Here is a 19931-nt window from a genome sequence, read left to right as displayed (position 1 = left end):
TTTTCTCTGACTTTGTCTTTACACCTCTGCCTTTTTCTATGTCTGCCTTTCTGCTTCTGTGTGTGTCTCTATCTCTCTGCTGTCTGTGCTCAATGTCAATTTCTCTCAATCTCTCTCTCTCTCTCTCTCCCCCCCCCGACATACATCCATTCTCTACCACTATCTTATAGAGAATAGGTAAGAAAGCAAATGAACAAGAGGATACAATTGAGAAAATGACCATTCTCCTCGTTCCTCTTCAGCGCTATTCCGAATTCCCCAACTGCTAATGTTTTCTCATTCCTCAATATAAAATTAGGTGAAAAAGAACATTAAGGGCAACTTTCTAAGGAAATAGGTCATCAAAGGGGACCATTTGGCTCTAGGGAAGTATGCAGAAGATCTAAACTTTGGGGGGGGGTTTGACACCTCCTACTCCACTGGCTATCACAAGTCACTGCCCATTCATCTGATTTTCACAATAGGAGAATGGACAGCCATTCCTGGAGATGGCTCTGTGTTGGGTAATCTGCCACCCCTAGATATATGCAAAAGAGTCTGGCAGCAAGAGTTGGCTGAGGGGATGGAATCCAAAGATGTAAAACATCAGTTCATTTCACATGGTCATTTCCTTTAAAAATATGAAATGTTGGGGGTGGCTAGGTGGCGCAGTGGATAAAGCACCGGCCCTGGATTCAGGAGGACCTGAGTTCAAATCCGGCCTCAGACACTTGGCACTTACTAGCTGTGTGACCCTGGGCAAGTCACTTAACCCACATTGCCCTGCAAAAAAAAAAAAAAAATGAAATGTTCCCATCAACTTCCCAAAAGCAACAACAAGTTGGCTTCTATTTATTTCTATATATGCTAAGCACTGGGGATACAAGGATAATAATGAAAGAGTATCATCTTCAGGCAACTTAATTATACTCAGGAACTATAGCACATAGAGAAATACTACAAGGAGAACTGAGGTCAAAGAAAGCACCAAAACAACTGAGGAGTCAGGGAAGACTCCAGAAGAGGTGTCACTTGAGTTGAGTTTTGGTACAAGGCAAGGATTCCAAAAGGCAGAGATGATGAGATAATGTTTTCCTGGCATGGAGAAACTATTTGTGAAACTGAACAAAGTCTGGCAAGAGAAGATTAAGCTAAGGGAATGGTTCATTGACCATTTTCACTAATATGGTAGATTTGGTAAAGGAGAGTAACATAAGGTAAGACTGGAAAGAAGAATGGGAGCCTTCCTACTGTTTTTGGTGTTGTTCAGTTGTTTTAGTTGTTTCTGATGCTTTATGACCTCATCTGGAGTTTGTTTTATTTTTTGCAAAGATACTGGAGTGGTTTGCCATGTCCTTCTCCAGCTCATTTTACAGATGAAAAACTAGGGCAAACAAGGTGAAGTGACTTGCTCAGTGTCACACAGCTAATAAGTGCCTGAGGCTGGATTTGAATTTGGGAAGATGAGTCTTTTTGGAGGGATTTAAATGCTAATATAAGAAGTCTGCATTTTATCATGTAGTTAAAAGGGAGCCACTAACAAATTTTGAGCAAATAAGTGACCTTTAAAGAGTCAGAAATTTAAATTTATGAAGATTATTTGCAACTTGTGGAGTAAGGATTGAAGAGTGGTGAGATTTGAAAGATGGAGATCAATAAGGAAATTATTACATTAGTTCCAGTGAGAACCCTGAAGCATGGTAATGGCTATATGAGAAGAGAGAAGGATATAGGTGTGAGAGACATTATAGAGGTAGAATTGGCAAAACTTTATGATGATTCAATGACTTTTTTGATATGAAAGGAAATCCATGAAGGAACGATCAGGCAGATAGGAAAAAAACTAGGAGAAAGCAATTTCATAAGAGAAAAGGAGGGAAAGGTATCCAACAGAAATGGTGCTCAACAGTCTCAAAAACTCCAAAGAGTCAGGGAGGATGAGGACTGAGAACTACACATGCAGGGATGCACACAAAACCTACAGCATAAAGCCTAAAGTGACAAGGACCTTTAAAGAGCAGAGAATATGTTCAAATGGAGGGGGTTATCAATATTGTCTAATGTTGTACTCTGGTCAAGGGAAACAAAAGCTAAGAACAAACTATGGGATCAGCAAGTTAGAAAGGCATTGGTGGTCTTTGAGAAGGTAACTACAGCAGAGTTGTAAAGGAAAGTGAATATATTTTATTCCTTCCAGAAGTTATTAATCAGAAAATGACTAAACAAATAATGGAAAATGGATGTAATGGAATATTAATATGCCATGAAGAACTGTGAATATGGAGAGCTCAGAATAGCATGGCAAGACATATTAACTAATATAGAGCAAAGTAGGCAGAACCTGAGATAAAAATACATACAATGACTAAAACAATGTCCATGGAAAGGATAGAAAAATATGCTAGATGCTTTGTAATTATAATGACAAACTTTCCTACCCCACCAGGAAAAAATGAGAAAATTCATCTTTCTTTTTTTCAAAGATGGGGGGTCGGTAAACTATGGATGTGGAACGGTGCATGAATGGTACGCGGGATTTGGAGTCAGAAAAACTTGGATTGAAATCCTGTCACTTACATTCACTAGTTTAGTAACCCAGGAAAAGTAATAAACCTCTCTGTGACTCAGTTTCTTCAACTGTCAGATTTGGTCATTTTTTAAAAATTTGTGGAAATGTTTTTTTCTCTCTTTTGTTGAGGACAGGGAAAGAGGGAAACTATTTGGAAGTGAAGATGATGTAAAAAGAGAGAACAATTATAAATACAATAACAATTAAAACAAAGAATAAAGTTTTTAAAGGAGGTAAGGGATGGATAGATGTTTTGAATTTCTTGAGTGTTTAATAAAACCTTACCTGCATAGATTTCAGTTTGGACTAGGGCTTTAAACAAGAGGCATAAAGAAGAAAATGAATTTCTCTTCCTGCATTGAGAATATGACAAATTTGAATTCCAGATTACCAACTGAAATATTACCAGCCCAGCCTAAAACCAGTCTTTTTAAACTAATTCCTATGTTCTGAATCATTGCTTCATGCCATCCTTACAGCCGGTCCACTATCCAATCATTGGTCAATCTATTACAAGGGATAGAAGCATTCAGAACAGAGAATTAGGCACAAAAATTGCCCAATTTATCCAGCTGATAAATGAAAGCACAGCTTCTACAATGAATCTCTGAGCTCGTCAACACAGATTACAACCCATTCATGCCTTCTCCTCTGTGATTTTTGTCCATGTTCTTTAGATCTTCCACAGAAGCTTCAATTTCCTTTTGGCCTTCTTATGTTTCCCGGGTAACAGTACATATGATATTTATCTGTTTTTAATCATTCTGGCCATCATGTAGTTCTTTATGACATAATTTATATCATTCCTTGCTTCTTATTGTTTGTCCTTCATTTTCTAAGAGAACTAATGGCATCACAGCATGATGTCTTCACTTGCAAGTAAATTGGATTTAAATGAGGCAGAGTTGCACAAGTGGTCAGTCTCATTCTCTCTTCCAGAGTCATTGAAGTCCAGTTGCAAGACAAGAGTCAAGATGACTAGCGATGACCCAGGATGCAGTGGATGACCTTGGCATCTTTGATGTCTGACCAAGCTCTAAGCACTCAAGGTGCCCGCTCCAACTATCTTCATGGCCATTGGAACAAATTGTTCTCATCTGCCCATTCCATTGGAGAAGTCTTCACATGCTTGACCTTGCTTGTAGATCATCATTGGATATATTCTAGTCTTTGTGGGCCTGCCATGTGTATCTATATGGTTCTTTAGGTCCCCTGAAATTGCGACTCCTCCAATGTTGGCATATTCCAAAATATGCAAATATACAGCATTGCCTGGAGAACTTTGGAGTTCAAAAGATATTGGTTGTGAAACATTGCAATTCGGGAAGAAACTCGACCTAAATCTTTTGTAGCATTGCAAACTTTGTGCATCCATTTTTTAGGGATAATGAATGACAGTGTCCCAAGAAAAATCTGAAGGAGATGCAATAACGTCCTTTAGCTTCCTGGCCAAGAATGAATAAATATTTAATCAAAAGATTCCATATCTCTGCCAAAGGATAGCATCCATGATTGATTATGGCAGTTCCTTCTAACTATATAAAACTTCTATTATGGAGACAGAGTTAAATAGTGCATAGGGCGCAGGGCTTAGAGCCAGAAAAACTTGGGTTTACATCCCACCTCTTATACTTCCTACCCGAGGAAGCCTGGGAAAGTCATTTAACTTCACCGTGACTCAGTTTCTTCATCTATAAATTGGGAAGATTGGACTCAATGGCTTCTAATATCTGTCACTCCTAAATCTATGACGTCTTAATAATTTATTTTGCTTTCATCGGTACAATCAGATTTTACTTTTTAGTTATGCTTTGTTTTTATATCAATCATACCTCACTATTACCCCTCCTATTCTTCCATCACAGTTAAACAAAACACGGTTAAACACAATCAACTATGATAACAGAGTAGACTACATTTCCATCTCTTAGTCCCCTATCTCTCTACCAAGAAGAGAGAGTTATGTTTCATCAGTATCTTGTTGCCTCTGAAGACTGGGCATTCACTCATGATTTTAACTAATTCTTGCCATCTCTCCTTATAGTTTATAGGACCATGAAACTGGAATTGGAAGAGAACTTGGAAATCATCTTGTCCAACCCTATCATTTTATAGGTGAGGAAATAGAAGCCCACACAGGTGGGGTCACATAGGTAGTAAGTGTCAGAGGCAGGAATTCAATTCAGGTCTTCTGACTCCAAAGCCATTGCTCTTTCCACTATACCTCACTCCCTTTCTAGGACCATCACTGACCCTGACAGTTGACATTACAATCTAGGACCAACATTCAGCTGCTTCCAATTCCTGTTGAGCAGTTTTCTCCAGGCCGTTCTTACTGGCCCATCTGATCTCATCTCTCCTCACCTTCTTGCACATGCTATCTCTACACATAACTTCTTTTCCTCTCAGCTATGTGGTTTCTCTATGGAAGGAAGTTCTTTCCCCAGGTCACAAAACTTGGGAAAGCCTAGGCAAAATGTGAAGGAAAAGATGCTCCCACTGAAGTATCTGCATGGCAACCCTTATATGGGAAGGGTTACAATAAGAATGATGTATGCATTTTAATGGGCATGTGGGTGTTGCAGTGGAAAGTGCCAGTCCTGAAATCAGGAAGACTCATCTTCCCAAGTTCAGATCTGGCATCAGACACTTACTAGATGTGTGACTCTGGGCAAGTCATTTAACCCTGCTTGCTTCAGTTTCCTCAACTGTGAAATGAGGTAGAGAAGGAAACTGCAGGCTACTCCAGTATCTTTGCCAAATGGGGTCACAAAGTTAGGCATGACTGAAATGACTGAACAACTACAAAAATATATTTTAATATGCTCATTCAACAGAACCATGTCTTTGAAGTCTAATTTTTCCAAGTCTCCTTATTGCTATATTTTTCTCTTTGTTTGTCAGATTTATTCAACTATGAAAGGGAAACATTTAAATATACTTATTACTTTATTATCAGTATTTTTTGCAATTTGATTAGTTTTTTTATGAATTTAAATACAATATTGCTTAGTTAATATATTTGATGATGATATTATTTCTTTGTCTATAATGTTTTGAATAACAATGTAACTTTCCTGTTTCTCTTGACATTTTTTATTTTTTATTTTTGCTTTGTCTGGAGTCATGATTGCAATTCCTACTTTTGAAAAGTCTCTTGACCTATATATAAAGTCTTGTTCCAGCCTGTCCCACCCCTGGGGCAGTTAAGTGGCATAGTGGATACAGCTGCTTCCCTAGAGTCATGGAAGAACTGACTTCGAATCTGGCCTTAGATACTTACTATCTGTTTGACCTTTGGCAAGTCACTTAACCTTATTTGCGTCATTTCCCTCATCTGTCAAATGAACTGGAGAAGGAAATGGCAAACCACTCCAGTAACTTTGCCAAGAAAACCTTAAATAGGGTAACAAAAGGGTTGGATATGACCAAAGATGACTAAATAACACCACCCCATTTTTATTTTGTGTCTTTATTTTTAAGATATACTTATATGCAAAAAAAATTATTGGGCTTTGTTTTCTTACCCATTCTAAATTCTCCCTTTCATTGGAAGTTTTCATATTTAAGGTTGTAATTGCTAGGCTTTTGTTTTCCTTCATTCAATTTTTTGTTTTATTTATCCCTATTCCTGCTCTAAAAATTAGCACTTCATTCCTTTGTTTAGTTGTGCTTATACTTATTCAATGTCATTCTTCTCCCACAGGTACTTACTTTCCATACTGGAAAGCATGAAATCTCTGCCAGGGCCAGAGAGTAGGGAATCTCTACTGCTTTTTATAAGCTGAAGTAAATATAATGGCCTTTGGTGAGGTGCATGGAATGGAGGATGGAAGGGAAATCTCCTCTCTAAAGCCCAAGGATTAAGGAGAAGGAGCCTGAGAAACTTTCTAGTTATGTCACTGTTATGATACGGTGCTAATTGGCAGCAGCAGGAACTCTACTTGGACTTTGTTCAGGTTCTGAGGAGGGTGCTGAGCCAAGGACTCTGGGGTGCTGGTTAGATGTGGTTGGGAAAATGATTCACTTCCTCTCAGAGGCACTCTCCAGGCTATAATCAGTGTGAAATTGGTTGAATGGCTCTGTGGGATCTGCACCATAAGTAGGATGTAACAGTAAACCTATTTTTAGTGACTCTATACCTGATAAGCCTAAGCCAACATGTGAAATGGTAGAATAATACAATGAGAAGAATCCTGACTCTGGAGCCAAAGTCCTTGGCTTCAGATCTCATCTCTGCTTTCTACTACCTGTGTGACCTTAGGCTTCAGTTTTCTCATCTACAAATAGGGGAGAAGGGGGGAAAGGGTTGGCCTAGATGACCTCTGAAATCCTTTGCAGCTCTAGATCAACGATCTATCCATGATCATGAGGAACAAGACAAGGGAAAACCTTGTCTTAGCAGCTCATGGACCCCAACCCTGGACAAGAAGAAAGAGAAGAGGTGAGAGAAGGTCTTATTTGGGTTGGCAAAGTTGGGTAGGGCAAGAGGTGGCAGGGTGTTAGAATCTCAAGGACTCTAGTATATAGCAGGAGTGTGCCTCTATTGGCAATAGCTATAGGTAGCATATCTTTCCTTTTTCAAATAAATTCTCTGTGTTTTTTTTTCACTTTTTTGGTGAAAGAAGGAAGATAGAGTGGGAATGGGGGAAGGGAAATGATAACATTACTATTTTGTTGAGGGTATTTGGGCAGCTCTCCTATCTGCCTTCTAACTCTGCCTCCTTATAGGTAATTCTCACTTTAAAGGTGAAGTAACTGAGGCCAATAGAGTTAAAGAACCACATAGCTAGGAAATTACAGAACCTACACTAGTATCTGGGATTCCTGACTTTCAATCTAGTACCCAATTTGTTCCCCACATTTTCTCTCAACTTTGATGTCAACAAGGAGAGAGCCCTGCTTATGTGAGCGGTGAGGAAACATCCTATTTCTCAAGATCTTCTTTGGCTTGAATACTCTCCAATTCTGTAAAATAAGAAAGAAAGCACTCAACTCCACCCCTCCAGAGCAGTGCCACTTCACATGTGCTTAAATGCTGGCATTTTTGTATAGAAAAACAAACCTAATGGCAACAAGTATAGATCAGTAGGAGTCAGAGCACGAGGCGGAGTCTGATTGGCTCGTTGTCTGCCCAACAGTTGCCCTACCTTACTTGTCTAACTATAAATAGAGGGTCCTAGGTTAGTACCCTAAATCTCTTAGATATCACTATCTGTGTCCTTGAGGATGTACTGTCTCCAGGCCCTGGGTGCTAGCACTGCTGTCATCTTCCTGGGATTCTGCCTACAACTACTGCCCACGGGTGAAGCTGCGGACATGTAAGCCATCTTTTCCCCAGGAACTCTTCCTCTAGTCTTCCAGAAAGGGTTCATCTTGCAATGCAGGGATCCTACTTCCCTCTCAAGATATTACCCCACCCTGTATTGCCATCCTCCAATAACAAAATGCCATACTTTATACCCAGAAATCTCTCTTCCCCTCTGATAGGGGAAGACTTATTCGTTCCCTAAGAACTCTCCCGCAATCCCTGGTGAGCAGAAAGAGAGAGAGAGAGAGAGAGAGAGACAGAGAGAGAGAGAGAGACAGAGAGAGAGAGAGAGACAGAGACAGAGAGAGAGAGAGAGAGAGAGAGAGACAGAGAGAGACAGAGAGAGAGAGAGAGACAGAGAGAGAGAGAGAGAGAGAGAGAGAGAGAGAGAGAGAGAGAGAGAGAGAGAGAGAGAGAGAACACACAGAACTTAGAACTGGCCCCTGACCTACCTTGAATCCTCTTCTGTGTTTTGATTTTCTCCTTTGTAAAACTCTACTGGAAGGAGAAAACAGCAAAACTATGGGTTGAAGAAATGGTTCTAGGGAGACTGTGGTAAGAAAGTACTCAAGATACTAGTTACTATACTGGGAGATCTGACTCAAATTTTTCCAATGACATACTGACATAGGTCCCGAAAATGGGAGGAGACAACGTACTTTTAGCCATTCTGTATTCCTTTCATGTGCACTAAACTGAGAGACCCAAGCTAGAGCTCTGATCTGGGGCAAGTTTGTGAAGCAGATAGAAAGAAGGACAAAAAAACCTTGTGTCCTACCTTCCTTCCTTCATCCTAGCCTTCCTTCGGGAGATAGATATTTTGGTAGGAAAACACTCCCTGGGATGCTGGATCTCTGAGATGAAGCTGGGGGAGAGATTCAGATAAGGGCATAGAACACAGGAGTCCCGTTCCTCAATCAAATGATTAGCCCTTGTCCAGTTTCATATTATGGGAAAAGTAGTGGAAAACATGGAAGTTCAGGTTCTAGGGAAGAACGGAGCCTTTATTCTTGAAATATTTCAGAAATGAGAAAATCTCTGGTTTCTAAGAGGAAGATGAGTCATGTGAGGGGAAAAGTAGAGTATTGGAGATTAGAGGGGGAGGCTATCAGGTGGGAGCTAAGAATACAGGACTTCTAAGTTGTGTTTTTGGCTCTGTTTTATGAAAAGGAACCAAATATCTTATTTTGGTGAGAGTACTCTTCATCTTTAGGACCAAGTCCTTATAGTCAATGGACTGATGCCTCAGGAAATCCTAGACAGTAGACTCTGTCTTAGATTCTCTTGCAAAATGCCAGGTTTTTCAAATAACCATACCTACATTCAGCTTGAGATGCATTGTTCAAAAAATATTCAATTCTTTTTGGAATTTGAGGTTGTACACACCTTTCCCTGAAAACACACACACACACACACACACACACACACACACACACACCCCTCTTCCAGCACATTGTTTCTAAGTTGCTTTATATCAGGAAAATGGATATTTAAAGGAATTTCAGGGCTAAGGAGGTCCCTTGGACCCATAGGTCACTGCATCTCATTGGGCCCTCGTTTCCTAGTATAGGAAATAGAGGTTTGACTAGATAACACCTAAAGCCCCTTCCAGCTAATTATTTCACTTTTTCTTACCAGTCTGGGTAGTTTGATTTGGGGCTATGAAGAACAAAAAGGGGCTGATCCCTAACCTGGCCCCTTAGGAGATAGTCAGAAATATGACCACTTTAGACTGATAGCACGTCATATCTTGCCCTTTCCTTTCTGGGGGGAGGGGGACAGGGAGTGAGGCTTAAAGACAGAAAGTCCTTGGAAATGAAAGATATGATGAAGTAAATGTATATCTAGACCTCATGAACACATTTCTCCTAAGAGACTCACCCTTGTTTCTCTTGAGGTCACCCCTACTCTCAAAGAACAACCTACTTGATTCTTTATCTCTAATGAAGGATAGGGGAATTCTTTCTTTCTCTCTTTTCCTTACCAGACAAAAGCTGCTTGAAGTGAATGTGGTCCCAACGGGACCTGCAAAACCAGGGGAGAAAATTGAATTGGCATGCTCCGTTCAGTCATATTGGACAGATTGCGCTCCGGTGAGTGAGAGATAGACTTTGATGAGAGGGAAGAGAGTAGAGGAAATATGGAGGCGAAAAAAAGAAGGGAGAAGGGAGTATAAAGACTCATTAGGAGAGTTAGCTCATTATTTTGATTGTGAACTTCCTTTAATCAAACCCTTATAGAAGAAAGAAAAGAAGAGGGGAGAATAATTAGGGAAAAGAAAACAGGGCAGTGACAATATGGGAATTGAGGGAGCTGTTCTAGGACTCAACTCCTCTATGCCTATTCCCTCCCCTATAGTCATTATTAAGAGTAGGAGAGGATAGGACATGAAGAAAAGAGTCATTCCCTTTTCCCCAGAATCAGTAGGTAGAGGTAGATGAGTGGGGAAGTATGTAAATTGGGAGGAAGAAAGAGCTCAAACTTTCATTGTTCTTCATGGATAAATGTGTCCCCTTGGAGGAGTGTATCTCCTACTCTATAGCATTAAGTCTCCTCCCCAGGGTTAGGTGGCTCAACAGCAACTACCAAACACAGTGGCACCTGGGGAAAAGCCTATGGGGAAAAAAAGCTCAAGTTGGTCAAGTTTGGAACTTTAAATCTTCCTCTTTTGGTGAATTTCCCCTTTCAACTATAATGCATTTCATCCATTATGAAAAGTAACTCATCTCTATAAGCCTGTCCTCACTGGTTCGGGGACTTTTTTTTGCCATTTTTGCTGCTCTTCAAGGGTCCCCGTAGAATGATCAACCTAGAGTTGCCACGCCAGGGTGCCTTGTGGCCAATCTCTCTTCTCCCAGAGTTTACTACTACCATGCATTCACCCCCCACCTTAACAATTACCTGCCCAATATTCCATTCTCTCATGGATCTTTTTTCTGTGTTTTCAAATTTAGCATCTGGAATAGTGCCTTTTCCGTGTGGGCACCATGAAAAGCTGTCGAAGACAGAGTAGATCAAAGCCAAAATGCATGAGTCCCAACAGAAGTGCTTGTTTTTGCCAGCTGTTCAAGAAGAAAATTTATTTTAAATAAAAAGCATTTAATCAGGCAACATAGCCAATAAAATTACAAGAAAGGATGTGTGTTCCCTGCACAGGAAGATTTCTTAATAAAACTCAATTCCTTTGTGGGAGATCTTCTAACATCCAGCAGTCAGAGAATCACTTGTTTCAGCTAGTTGAAAAAGCGATTAGAGTGCAGGACTTGTAGTCAAGAGGATGTTAATTTGAATCCCACCTCAGACTATTTAGCTGTGTGATCCTGGGCAAGTTACTTAACTTCTCTTGCTTCAATTTCCCTATCTGCAAAATGGAGATAATAATAGCATAGGTCTCCTAGGGTTGTTGTGAGTTTAAAATGGATTAACATATGTAAAGTGCTTTTCAAACCTGAAAATGCTAAATAAATATTGGTGATGATGATGGTGATCATGTCAAATTTTCAGAGATGAAGCCACAGCTCAATAGAAGGCCTCTTTCAGATGATCTATTATCAGAGATACACATTTATTTCTGTTCTATTCTTTTTTTGTCTGTCTTCCTTCCTTCCTTCCCTCCCTCTTTCTTTCTTTCTTTCTTTCTTTCTTTCTTTCTTTCTTTCTCTTCCATCTCTTTGGTCTCCAGAGAACAAGTCAGTGGACAATAGCTCTGTCCCAAACATTAACAGATATGGGATGAAGCCAGAAGCACCTTTTTTTTTTGGAGGGGGGGAGGGGAGGCAACGAGGGTTAAGTGACTTGCCCAGGGTCACACTGTGTTTAGCAATCAGTCAGGCAGTCAACAAGTATTTATTAAGTGTTCACCATGTTCCAAACACTGTGCTAAGTGCTGAGGATACCTAGAAAGGCAAAAAAACAATTCCTGCTCTCAAAGACATCACAGTCCAAAGGAGGATGGGTCGTGAAAACAACTATGTCCAAATAAGCTATAGGGAAGTTAAACTGGAGATAATCAACCAAGGGAAGTCACTAGCATTAAGGTGGACCAGAAAAGACTTCTTGTAGAAGGTGAGATTTCAGCTGAGTCTTGAAAGAAGTCAGGAAACCCAAGAAGGGGAGGTGAAGATCTCGGAGTATTCCAGGCATGGGATAGGCCAGAATAAACCTTATTGCCTTTCTGCTTCTATATCTTCTCAATCACATCCTCATGAATGAGATCACTACTAACAATGTTAATGTTAATTTCTCACTTATTTTTGATAGTGACCACCAAATCATAGAAAAGTATTTCTCAAAAATCCTTTGGACATTGCTGGCTTATTGACACCTCTATCTTCTTTGAATCTGAACTTACTCCTTGTTCAGACACTACACGACGCACTGATTACACTGTCAGGCTGGCTGGAAGATACTAATCTGAAGCTGTCTTTTGATGGAGGCTTTGAAGAATTGACACATGTCAATGGACAATTTCAGACCAGTACATTCTAGACAACCTAACAGTTTAGTCAGTCTTTTCTGATGTTTTTATAATGCATTTCTAAGGACAATGAGATCATCAAGGTACACCATACCTCCCTGGAGGTTATATCTCCAATGGCCTTCTTCCTAAGTCATTGAAAAGTGATAAGAACCCCCAAGATACCCTAGGACTCAATTCTATATTCTTATAATATTTCAGGGAAGATGAAGGCTGTTATTGTACAGTTCTAATACTGAAACCAATGACTACTTAGCAGGACATCCTAAAGTTATAACATTGTATACTGTTCTGATTTAGGCCCCTCATTTAAACTCTAGTTTGTATCTTCTTAGTCTTGATCATGAGTTAGAGGGATGTCTACCCCAAGTATATGAAGATGCCCCCCCCCCCGCAGTGGAATTGGCAGATGAGAATGATTTGTTCCATGGTGCTTAGGGCTTGGTCAAACATCACAGATGCCAAACATATCCGCTCCATCCTGGGCCATCATCAGTCATCCTGATTTTTGTCTTGCCACTGGACTTTGATGACTCTGGAAGGGAGAGTGAAGTTGACGACTTTGTACAACTCTGCCTCACTTAAAGTCAACTCAAGCATGAATCTCAACATTACCCCATGATATCATTGGTCCTCTTTGAAAATGAAGGACAAACAAGAGCATACATACATACATAGCCTGAGAGGGTATATTTTGAAAATGTTTTTCATAAAATAACTGGAGCACAATTGTCAACTTAGTTCCATTATCTAGTACAGTAGCCTAGGTTCTAGAAATTTTGTGAGTCAACACCCACTCAAACCCATAGTTCATGATCCCCAACTAGCATATTTATAATTACAAGCCAGCCAGACATCACAGTAGTTCAAGCAAATACATTACATAAAACAGTATAGTAAATAAAATAACAGGAAAAGATACCCCCCACTCACACACACAGAGGATAGACAGTCCTTTAACTTACCACACCACTAGTGAGAGAGAGCCCAATTAGATAACACATGTGACCAGAGCACATTCATGGAAGGCACACATTTAGGGTCAGGCATGACCATGGTACATGCCTGCCCAGTGGAATTCATGCCTACAATGCTATAGGGTTTCTTATGTCCTGTGATGATGATAATGCTCCCTGTTGTTAGTTAGACTTATGGTAACTGAGCTTCTCTCTGATACTATTTTCTGGATTTCATCTCTTCAGAGCCATCTTCTGCTAAAGTCCAATGACTAGAAAACCTCTTCATGACAATTAACCAGTAACTCAATTTCATAGCCAAGGATATGAACTACCTCACCTAGCTAAGAACAGTTGACAAAAGTCATTCAGGTTACTTAGACTACGATCAAATCTATTCTTTTAACTTCTTGTGCCTGGCAATGATTTGAAATCTGTGTCATAGACAACTATCTGATTTAGAGTTAGACAATTCTTTGTAATATACATTTAATCCACGTAGGAGATCCTGTGCCCTCAAAATTATTTCAGGAACTTTGAGAAAAAAACTAAAAGTTCCCTGGCCTGTAAAACTATTTGAAGGGCAAAAAAGCATAACATGGAAGAAAAGTCATTGGACTCTACTCTCTTGGCTCATTTTCCTGACTTGATTACATTAAGTATATCAGCAGCAGGAGTAACAACAAAACTTGGCTTTTGTGCTATATCCTGATCAGTGCAAAACTTCTTTGTCTCCTTACACTATCTCCTATTAAAACAGTAACTAAGTAACCCAAAGGGCTAATATGTTAAAATATGGAAAGGCTAAGTGGCCTCAGAAAACTTCAGGAACTCTCCTTACAGTTACCTGCCTTTGTTGTACAACACAGGCTAGTACTATCACCAGCAACAATAAACATTTACTAAGTGCCTACTGTATGTATGGAAGGAAGAATGAAGTAATGTACAGAGGGCTGATCTTGATTACAGGAAAACTTGGGTTCAAGTCCTGCCTTTAATACCTATTGATTGTGTGACCATAGACATGTCACATCAGTACAAATTATAAGTTGCAGAGAAGATACTAGACATACCCTGGGCAAAAGAGGTTTCTTCTTCTCCAAGTTCCCTATGCCAGTGAAATCACAGGACCAGCCCCTCTCCCTACAAAAATCCTAGGAAGTAGGTGCTAGTATTATCTCCTTTGTACAAATGAAGAAACTGGGGTTGTCAGAGGTTAAGTGACTTACCCAGGGTAACAAAGCTAATAAGTATCTGAGGTCAGATTTGAATTCAGGTCTTCCTTATTCCAGGTCCAGGAATTGTACCAGATGTTGGAGATACAAGGACAAAAATGTGCAACAGTCCCCAACCTCAAAAAGTTTACACTTTATTTTGAAGGGTACAACAATGTACAGAAAATAAATGTACAAGGAAAATAAAGGAGGTACTAAGAACTGAAGAGATCAGGGAAGGCTTTATGAAAGAGGTTTGGCTTGAATTGAGCCTCAAAGGAAGGCAATGTTTCTGAGAGTTGAAATTGGAGGAAAAGTATGGGAATGAGTTGTAGGGATGTGTAGTTGTAGAAGAAGAAAATAAGATTAAAGACAGAAGACATGGCTTCAAATCCTACATGTGCTGCTTACTACTTGAGTAACATTTTCCCTCATTAAGCTTCAGCTGCCTCATCTAAAAAATCAGAGTATTGAACTAGATTTTTGTCTCAAATCCCCCAACCCCAGCACTAAATCCTATGAATTTTCAAATGAGTAAAAAAAAAAAAAACTGAAATAGCTTTCAAACTCTGGTAAAGCCAGTATGAGAAGTTTTTTTTAATAGCTCCTCAAATTATACCATATTTGGATATCCTGTGATTAGCACAATTGGTACATATTAAGAACTTAATAAATGTTTTTGTTCATTCATTCATTATTCATTCATGCATGCATGTATGCATGCATGCATGCATTCCCTCGCTCATTTATACACATGCTAGTCTAATGATATATGGCTCACTTTATTGATGTCTTCCCTATTCTCTAACCCTACATCATTTTCTTCATTATTTATGTTTCTTCATTGTTTCTCTGCCTCTTCCTTTCTTCTTCCCTGCCTCTCATACCCTTCCTACAAAGAGCTAAATGCTTACCCTGATGCATTATTCCCACTTCCCTCTCCCCAGGTAAAAGTCCACACCCTGAGCAACCCACCCATTGACTTCCCTTTGGGGAATCTGAATTATACTTATTGTGCTTGTCCTGAGGAAACTAGGACCTTCTACTGGACCATCCAAAGCAACAGTAAGTAGAGGGCCACCAGGGCTGGTCATGGATGGGATATAGAGAGGGTGTCTATGGGAAAAGTGCTGAATGAAAACGAGAAGATCAAAGGCAACAGATGACCAGCAGGAAAGAGAAGTTGTGCATGGTATGAGGTGGGCTGAAATGAAAGAAGGGAAAAGCGGTGGGCGGGGGCTGAGTCTGGAGGATAGAAGCAATGTTGTGGATGGAGTTGGAGGAATCTGCCCACGAGGACTGAGAGGTTATGGAAGGACATCGAACTACCCCCTCTCTCTTCCAGAGACTGTGAATGTAGGATGTAGAGCTGTTTTCCAACTGGATGATGTTTGCCCTGAAGGCCAGAATTCAATTCCTCCCCGGAACAAAAGAAGATATGATGTTAATATGAAGACCTTGAAAATAATCAAATGAGCTATAAGCCCTATGCTTTCTCCTTCTCCCCCCTACCATTTAGTCATCCTGTTACTTCTGGCCCTAAGCATCTGAGACCAGTTTCAAATGTAGAATAAACATATTGCATTTCTCTGCCTGCCTGTGTCCCATTTAAGTTTTTTCCCCCTCGAATACCTACACTTTGCAAATGCCTGTGATATTGTGACTTTCTAGATTATTCTTCTTTCAAAGCACTTTTGCATAGGAGGTCTTATGAAGGAATGGTTGCAGAGGTCATTCTTATATTTGACAAATGAAGAAATGAAGGCACAAGAAAGATTAAATTACTTACCCAAAGTCACTTAGTGAGTTAATAGAACCAAGATGAGAATCGTGTGTCTTAACTTGCAAATGAGATTCCCCTAAACTGAGTCCCTAGCCATAAAAGCAAACAGAGGGCACAGGGCCTTAAAAAAAATGAAATACAGCTTCCTCTAGAGAATAATGATGATGTGCATGTCATTCATTTCCTTAGAGATGTGGGGAACTATGGGTTTGGAAAGGGGGATACATTGTTGGAGATGCTCAACACATCAGATTGTTTTGCTTGACTTTTTTTCTGTTGTTACAAAGAAGAGTTCTATCGACAAGGAGGAAAGGTTGCTGCAAAATAACAATGATTTTTTAAATTCCTCAAAAGTATTATTATTAATAATAACAATAACAATATTGCTGGCATTTATATAGCACTTTAAAGTGTATATAACATTTTACAAATGTCTCATTTGATCTTCACAACAATCCTGAGCTGTATGTAGGTGTTATTATTATCCCAACTTTATAGATGAGGAAACTGAAGCAGAAAGAAATTAAGTTATTTTCCCAGGGTCATACAAATACTAAGTGTCTAAGGCCAGATTTGAACTAATCTTCCTGATTCCGGGTCCAGTGCTCTATCTATTTCACCAATAAAATAAATTTATAAATGATATGAAAGGAAAAAATAAAAGGAAGAGTCTAAAACATTATTTCTCAGTGTTACATAGTCTCGGCTGGAGGAATCTTCTCTGAATTGCTCTCAGAAAAACTGCTCCCACAAGATCTGTTTTCCCCAAATCTATTCCACTCTATTAGTCCTACAAAGTCTATTGTGAAACTGCTGCTCTCTAGGTGACACAGTGGATAAAGCACTAGTCAGGAAGGCTTGCTTTCGAATCTGACCTGAGATGCTTACTAGCTGTGTGACACTGGGAAAAACAGGTTCCTCAGTGGTAAAGCCGGGATAATAATAACACTTACCTCCCAGGATTATTGTAATGATCAAAAGAAATATTTGTAAAGCACTTTGTAAGCCTTAAAGTAGTATACAAATGTTAGCTGCTGTTCTTTATTATTACTTTCTCCTTTTTCTTTTGTACTATCCTCAGCTGGCTTCTTCTCTCAGTCCAAATGTCCAAGGTGCTGTTGACAAAAAAGAGAGAGCCTAAATGTTCCCCATCTAATTCAGCCAGAAGTTGCAACTTTCTTCCTAGACTTTTAGCTCTGAGGATAAGATTGCAGAACAGGGATTTTCTTGTATAGAGGCCTCTCTCTCTTGGCTTGGAATGTAAGTGCCTCTGCATAGGTACAAGGAGAAAGGCTTTAGCAACAAACACTCCTTTCATTGATACTTGGTCCAAGTGGCTCCCCACACCCCACTCCCTCTCTATGTGAAAGCCAAGTAGGACTAACTCTCTTCACAGTTAGGGTGACTAAAAACCTCATCCCAACCTTAAGGATATTCTTAATCCTTCAACATTCCTCCCAGAAATACCCCAACTTGACCTAATTAAGTATGCTTGGGTGTGGGATGCAGTTATTAGATTTCTAAGCAAGTTTTTGCTTATTTATTTTGTGTTAGCAGTATTTCATTTTTCAATGACATGTAAAGATTGTTTTCAGCATTCATTTTTCTAAGATTTTGACTTCCAAATTTTTCCCTCCCTCCCTTCCCTCCTCCTCCCCAAGACAGCAAGCAATTAGATATATGTAATATATCTATACATCTTTATCATCTATCTACACACACGTACACAATCACATGATACATATTTCCATATTAGTCATGTTATAAAAGAAGAATCAGAACAAAAGAGGAAAACCACAGGAAACAAAAAAATACAACCACAAATAAAGTGAAAATAATATACTTTGATCTTCATTGACTCCATAGTTCTTTTTCTGTATGTGGAGAGCATTTTTCATCACAAGTCTTTTGGAATTACCATAGATCACTGTATTTCTGAGAAAATCTAAGTCTTTCACAGTTGATCATCACATAATGTTGCTGTTACCATGTACAACATTCTCCTGGTTCTGCTGACTTCACTCAAAATTAGTTCATGTAAGTCTTTCCAGGTTTTTCTGAAATCTATCTGCTTATCGTTTCTTATAGCACAATAGTACTCCACTAAACTCACATACCATAACTTTTCTAGCCATTCCCCAATTGATGGGCATCCCCTCAATTTCCAATTCTTTGCTGTCACAAAAAGAGCTACTATAAATATTTTTGTACATGTGGGTCCTTTTCCTTTTTTATGATCTCTTTGGGATACAGACTTAGTAGTGGTGTTACTGGGTCAAAGGGTATACACAGTTTTATAGCCCTTTGGAGCATAGTTCCAAATTGCTCTCCAGAATGATTAGATCAGTTCACAACTCCACCAATAATGTATTATTGTATCCAATTTTCCCACATCTTCTCCAATATTTATCATTTTCCTTTTTTTGTCATATTAGTCAATATAATAGGTGTGAGGTAGTCCCTCGGAGTTGTTTTAATTTGCATCTCTCTAATCAATAGTGATTTAGAGCATTTTTTTATATGACTATAGATAGTTTTAATTTCTTCATCTGAAAACTGTCTGTTCATATCCTTTGACCATTTCTCAATTGGGGAATGACTTTAAACAAGCATTTATTAAATACCTGCTGCATACAAGCTATAAGGCTAGATTCTGGGGAGATACAAAGGCTAAAATGAAACAGTCCCTGTCCCTAAGGAGCTTTTATTCTCTTTATGCTCACACTCCAAACCAAAAAGGTTAGCATCATTGTCCATAAAAGAGGCCTAGCAAGTAGTAAGAAGTATGACCTTTCTGAGAGCTATATAGAGTGTGAATATATCCCAGAATGCCCTCTGTTGTTGGATGGAACACATAACTTCTGAGGTCAACAAGTGACGGACAGCATTTGGCCCTGAGTAAGTTGATAGGATCTGGGTCAATGGTGACCTAGTGGTTAAAAGAAAAATGCACTTTGTTGAACCTTAAAGGCCAAGCCTTCTTCATCCTTTCTTCACTGCTACTTTCTATCTTGCTTCCAACCTGAAACAAATTATTCCTCAAGTTCTTATTTCTTCAGTAGATTCTTTTCCTACCAAGTACAGGAAACTTTCCCTTTGATATTAGAAGCCATTGACAAAGAGAAAAACTATCAACTGATGCACTCATACAGAAAAGACTTCTGGGGGGATATAACAGTTGTCAAAATATTTGAAGGGTTATTATAGATGGGGGAGATGAATAAGATATTTTTTGTGGCTCCAGGTGACAACACCATGATCAGTGGGTACAAATTGGAGGGACATAGATTTGGGCTCAATATAAGAGAGAACTACTCATAGTGGGTCAAAAATGGAATCTGTTATCCCTTTAGACAATATAACTGGAGGTATCCCAGCTATAGCTGAATAAGTATCATCAGGGATATTTTGTTTATATTATTTCACTTTCTACTGTTCTTATATTCTAGAATCATATCTTTTGTCATCTGCTACAGTTTGCCAGTTGGTAGATTGCTGATGAAATACTGGGACAATTTAATAACAGGGAGGCTCTCTGTAATATTTTTAGTTACCACTAGAGGATGGTAAATGCACAGACATCACTATTTTCTGCCACTATTCCAATAACCTGGGGCAGTTGGGTAGTACAATGGATATAGA

The 19931-nt window shown here is 39.3% G+C and overlaps 1 protein-coding gene across 1 annotated transcript; it reads left to right on the top strand.

The window, feature by feature from the left end:
* The first annotated feature begins 7777 nt into the window (after positions 1-7777).
* LOC122727756 (prolactin-inducible protein homolog) lies at positions 7778-16048 on the top strand. Its single transcript, XM_043965531.1, has 4 exons — positions 7778-7869; positions 9847-9952; positions 15454-15571; positions 15852-16048. The coding sequence occupies exons 1-4, from the start codon at positions 7778-7780 to the stop codon at positions 15980-15982; spliced, it is 447 nt and encodes a 148-aa protein (XP_043821466.1). The 3' UTR covers positions 15983-16048.
* The last annotated feature ends 3883 nt before the right edge of the window (positions 16049-19931 follow it).

Source organism: Dromiciops gliroides, chromosome 5, assembly GCF_019393635.1.
Source record: "Dromiciops gliroides isolate mDroGli1 chromosome 5, mDroGli1.pri, whole genome shotgun sequence".
Taxonomy (NCBI): Eukaryota; Metazoa; Chordata; class Mammalia; order Microbiotheria; family Microbiotheriidae; genus Dromiciops; species Dromiciops gliroides.
This window is presented reverse-complemented; position numbering and strand designations above follow the sequence as displayed.

Bases quoted from the DNA above. Each gene is read 5' to 3' on its own strand.
- LOC122727756 (XM_043965531.1), top strand. From the start codon at position 7,778: ATGTACTGTCTCCAGGCCCTGGGTGCTAGCACTGCTGTCATCTTCCTG. The intron at 9,953-15,453 runs GTGAGTGAGAGA...CCCTCTCCCCAG, and splicing joins ATTGGACAGATTGCGCTCCG to GTAAAAGTCCACACCCTGAG. The intron at 15,572-15,851 runs GTAAGTAGAGGG...TCTCTCTTCCAG, and splicing joins CTGGACCATCCAAAGCAACA to AGACTGTGAATGTAGGATGT.